We start from the raw sequence: 5,418 nt of genomic DNA, 5'->3' as shown, positions 1-5,418 counted from the left end.
AGCAGCCCTGGATTCAGGAGGACCTCAGTTCAAATCCAGCCTTGGTCACTTAACACTTACTAGCTGTGTGACCCTAGGCAAGTCACTTAACCCCAATTGCCTCACAAAACAACAACAACAACAATTTCACCTTTACTGTTTATTTTATTCCTATTAATAAAACCTGATTCGTTTGTGGAAAAGAGGCTGTTAGGCTCCTTTCTTATTGGCCTGGGAGAAAGATCTAAAAAGGGGAGGGAGCTTTGGGCCTAGAGGTCCCTCATTATTTCTGGGACCCCAATATTATGGCAAGCCACTCAGTTAACTCTCCCTATATCAAATTTGGCCCCAACAACTTCTTTCCAGAATACTAAGGCTATATCTATGTACATAGGCTAGTCCAGTCATCTTGAGTAACTGATTAGTTGCAGTCTATTTGTTCCATTTAACTGACCAGTCAGCTTTTGTGAACAGACACATCCAAAGACCCAAGACTTCTAACCTACATTTCATATTCTGAGTCTTGCTTAGCATAACTGTCTTGGGAAGTGGGGTGATTCACTGGGACATGGGAATCCATACTTTAAGGTCTTTCGCATATCCACTGAAAAATTAACTGTATGGAAAAGTATCCTAATGGCTTCAACATCAGCATTCAGCTCTTTTCACTTGGAAGCAAGGAGTAGAAAATACAAAATATGTTTTCATCATTTTTACATTGCAAGGTATGGGGGAAAATTAGTGCGATCTAGTGCAAAATCTCTTGAAGAATGCTGAAGGTCTGTAAGACAGGAATCTACTCTCAGGGTCCTTTCTCCAGGTCTATTTCGACTTTCTTGTAAATAATATTGGTTGTGGCATTTAGTTAGTGAAGGAGATGGAAAAGGAAAGGAGGATGAGAAGTAATGGTATCATTCTCATTATTATATAGTTATGTAGACAGTTTTGGGGGTAACTATGTGGCACAGTAGATAGAGTGTCAGGCATGAAGTCAAGAAGACCTGAGTTTCAATTTGACCTCAGACACTTGCTAGTTGTGTAACCCTAGGAAAATCACTTAACCCTGTTTACCTCAGTTTCCTTATCCATAAAATGAGCTGGAAAAGGAAATGTCAAACCACTCTAGTATCTTTACCAAGAAAACCCTAAATAGGCTTACAAAGAGTCACACATGACTAAAAAGCAACAGAATTTCAAGTCCTGTTTCCAATATGATAGAATGTGGAGACCATATCTAAAAGAAGTTACTCAATTTTTTCTAAATGACTTTATTTTGAGTTGGCTCACAACAGGTATGCTTTCAGTTTCTATCCCACCCTGGGAAGAGTGAAAGTTTTCAAGAAAAACTCTAGCAATTAGTTTCATTCTTTGTATGTACCACAGGATCTCATTTTGTGGGTGTCTTATCCTGTGACAGATTTTGTAAACAACCTCCCTGGTCATTTTGAGTGGTAAGACCCTTTCTATCTCTATGCCTCTGCTTTTCTTTTAGAAACTGAAGAAAAAAGTATAAGTTTCATGCCTTAAATCAAGGAAACTAGTTAAAAGGCAAAAAGAGGTACCAGCACAACAAGGGCTGTCTAGACTGGGAATAGGAATCTCACTGGGACTGAGTGGCAGGATGTGCATGACTGTTCACTTCTCTTTACATAAGATGTATTTGTTGGTCATCTTCCTCATGGCAGTTTTTACTTCCTTGTTACGTAATGTGTAGATGATGGGATTTAGTAAGGGGAAGATCACAGTGTGAAATACGGATACTATCTTATCTAAGGAAAAAGAATCAAAAGGACGTGCATAAATATAGATGGATGGACCAAACATTAAGACTACAATGGTTATGTGGGAATAACAGGTGGACACAGCCCGGCTGGTACTTTCACCTGAGCCTGAATGTTTCTTGAGCATGACCAGGAGGAAGGCATAGGACATGAGTAACGCAATGAAACACACTACAGAGATCAACCCGCTACTGAAGATCATCACCAACTCCTCTGGGAAAGTGTTGGCACAGGCAATACGGACCACCTGTGTGATGTCACAGAAGTAGCTGTCCAACTCGTTGGGTCCACAGAATGGCAGGCGGATGATGAGCGCCACCTGGATTATGGAGTGGACAAAACCACCCAACCAAGAGCAGGCCACCAGCACACAACAGAGGCGCCGGTTCATGATGGTAGCATAATGCAAGGGTCGGCAGATGGCAGCATAACGATCAAAAGCCATCACTGTGAGCAGGAACATCTCAGAAGCCCCAACAAAGTGCAGGAAGAAGAGTTGAGCGATGCAGCCCCCAAAAGAGATGATCTTCCTTTCAGCAAAGAAGTCCACAAGCATTTTAGGGGCTGTGATAGAGGAATACCAGATGTCAAGGAAGGCCAGATTTGCCAATAGGAAGTACATAGGTGAAGTCAGGTGGACATCAAACCTGATGGTGAAAATAATAAGAACATTTCCTGGTAGGATTATCAAATAGAAAGAGAGAAATACAACAAATAAAATCAGTTGCACCTCCCGGGTCTGGGACAGCCCTGTAAGGACAAATTCCGTCACTCTGGTATAATTCTCAGGCTCCATTTCTTCACTTTAGTTTTCATAGCACAACTAAGGAAAACAAAGAAATCAAAATGACTTATAATATCAAATTGGAGCAGCTTGTTGCTTTCTTACTTCTTTCCCCAGAAATACCAAATCTATACTACCATTATAAGATTACAGGAAAACGGTTTTGACTGGCCCCATTTTATAGAAAGATAAGTTAAGGCAGGAAGAGGGCAAATGGTCAATCTGAGAGCCATCCTAATAATGGAATTAGTAATATTGCCAGTCACAGATGAGCACTCATTTTTTTAATTTAATATACCCCTTTCTACCAAACTAACCAGTGAATTTACATATGTCTCCCTCCCATCTCCATTTTAGGAAGCTTAGATAAATGTCAGAGATAAACAACTTCAAAAGGAAGTTTGACATTTGCCCAGTAGCCTATGGAGTAACTTGCTTTTTCATATCTTATTTATATTTCTATTTTGCCATTTATAATGTAATAGGAATTGCCTTGGCCTAGTCTGTTCCACAGAGTTAGTTTGGCCCTAAACTGAAGTTGCTTGGAAAATTGTTTTTCTAATTTATATATGATTTTATGTAGAACAATTTTACTATTGGGACTTCTTGTGACTTTTTCTCTACCCCAAGCCATGGCAGAAAACTAATTTATGTTAATATGCTAACAAATGATATAAACTCCTTCACACACTGACTGGCCAATTATATATTAGGTTCACCTGTACTCAAGGAAATTGCAATTATCATCATCAGGAAAAATATAGTCACTCATGTATAAGCACAACAGAAAAATGCAAAAGCTAACTATTAGTTACCAAAGACTATTAAGGAGGCATGTATGCCTGTAAATTCCAGCTCATAATTCGCACTATGTTGACCTCATCCTCCCCAGTAGGAAACAATCTTTTATGTCATAAAACTCCTACAGTATTTTGACTGAACCTCTCATATGGCATTTCTCAAGCTGAACTGCACTGCATGCTACTCTGCTAATTAGCATGTGAAAACTCTGAGAGCAAACACCATCTCACTTTCTTATTTCTATCCCTGTTACTTAGCTCAGTGTTTGGCATGTAGTAAGAGCTAAATAAATGTTTGGGTTTTTTTCTAATCCATTCTATATCTTGTGCCCCTAACTATGAATGTCCTGGGTCCCCTTCTCTCTATATATCCTCTAGGTGGTTTCATCAGTTCCAATTGCTTCAGTTATCATTTATAAGTCCTGAGTTCAAGTCCAGATTCAGATATTTACTAGCTATATGACTCCTTGGGTAAGTTACTTAACTTTTCTTTGCCTCAGTTTCTTTAACTATAAAATAGGTAATATTAGCACCTACTTCATAGGGTTGCTTTGAGATTCAGGTGAGATAATACTTGTAAAAACACTTAGCATAGGGAGGCAGATAGGTAGCGCAGTAGATAAAGCACCAGCCCTGGATTCAGGAGGACCTGAATTCAAATCTCATCTCAGACACTTGACACTTACTAGCTGTGTGACTGTGGGAAAGTCACTTAACCCTCATTGCCCTGCAAAAAACAAAATGAAACAAAACACTTAGTAGAGTAGGAGGCACTATATTAAGGGAAAATATCTTTCTCTTTCCAGTTTCTACACAGATGACCCAGATTTGTCCAGCCCCATCTCTCTCCTAAGATCTAATTTCTTCCCTCCCCCATATTTCTATTTTAGTCATGTGAAAGATGAGTTAGAACAAAAGGGAAAACCCTCAAGAAGAAAAACAAAAACAAAAATAAAAAAGTAAAAATAGTATGGTTCAATCCGCATTCAAATTCCACAGTTCTTTTTCTGCATGTGGAAAGCATTTTCTACCATGATTACTTTAGAATTGTCTTGAATCATTGTATTGCTAAGAAGAACTAAGTATATCACAGTTGATCATCACACAATATTGCTGTTACTGTGTACAATGTTCTCCTGGTTCTGCTCACTTCACTCAGCATCAGTCTACTCAAGTCTTTCCAGATTTTTCTGAAATTTGCCTGCTAATCATTTCTTATAGCACAGTAGTATTCCATTACATCCATATATCACAACTTGTTCAGCCATTTTCCAGTTGATGGGCATTTCCTTAATTTCCAATTCTTTGCCACAAAGAGAGCTGCCAAAATATTTTTGTACATGTGGGTCCTTTTCCCTTTTTTATGATCTCTTTGGGATACAGATCTAGCAGTGGTTTTACTGGATCAAAGTATATGCATAGCCCTTTAGCCCTTTGAGCATAGTTCCAAATTATTCTCCAGAGTGGTTGGATCAGTTCAGAACTCCACCAACAATGCATTAGTGTTCCAATTTTTCCATATCTTCTCCAACATTTATTATTTTCCTTTTTTGTCATATTAGCCAATCTGATAGGTGAAGTGGTATCTCAGAGTTGTTTTAATTTGCATTTCTCTAATCAATAGTGATTTAGAACATTTTTTCATATGGCAATAGATTTGATTGCTTTATATGAAAACTCTGTTCATATCCTTTGACCATTTCTCAATTGGGGAATGACTTGCATTCTTATAAGTTTTAGAATTTTAGAAATGAGGCCTTTGTCAGTAACATTGGCTGCAAAAATTATTTCCCAGCTTCCTGCTTTCCTTCTAATCACGGCTGCATTGCTTTTGTTTGTACAAAACCTTTTTAATTTAATGTAATCAAAATGATCCTTTTTGTATTTCAGATATACTCTATCTCTTGTTTGGTCATAAATTCTTCTCTCCATAGATCTAAGGGGTAAACTATTCCTTCCTCTCCTAATTTCCTAAGCTCTAATTTCACATGTGCCTAATGGGTTATCCCAAACTGGATATTTGAAGAGCATGTCAATCCTGTATCCAAAAAATGAACTCACATTCTCTTGTTTC

At 38.2% G+C, this 5,418-nt stretch overlaps 1 protein-coding gene across 1 annotated transcript; it reads right to left on the bottom strand.

Annotated features, from left to right (window-relative positions):
• Positions 1 to 1,614: 1,614 nt before the first annotated feature.
• Positions 1,615 to 2,556, bottom strand: LOC122743429 (olfactory receptor 4M1). The gene has a single exon (XM_043988375.1). The coding sequence runs from the start codon at positions 2,554 to 2,556 to the stop codon at positions 1,615 to 1,617; it is 942 nt and encodes a 313-aa protein (XP_043844310.1).
• Positions 2,557 to 5,418: the final 2,862 nt, after the last annotated feature.

The sequence above is a fragment of the Dromiciops gliroides genome, chromosome 2 (genome assembly GCF_019393635.1).
Source record: "Dromiciops gliroides isolate mDroGli1 chromosome 2, mDroGli1.pri, whole genome shotgun sequence".
Lineage (NCBI taxonomy): Eukaryota > Metazoa > Chordata > Mammalia > Microbiotheria > Microbiotheriidae > Dromiciops > Dromiciops gliroides.
The sequence above is the reverse complement of the archived record's forward strand: the minus strand, read 5'-3'. Positions and strand labels throughout refer to the sequence as shown.

Excerpts from the sequence above, each read along its gene's own strand:
- LOC122743429 (XM_043988375.1), bottom strand. The coding sequence starts at position 2,556 with ATGGAGCCTGAGAATTATACCAGAGTGACGGAATTTGTCCTTACAGGG.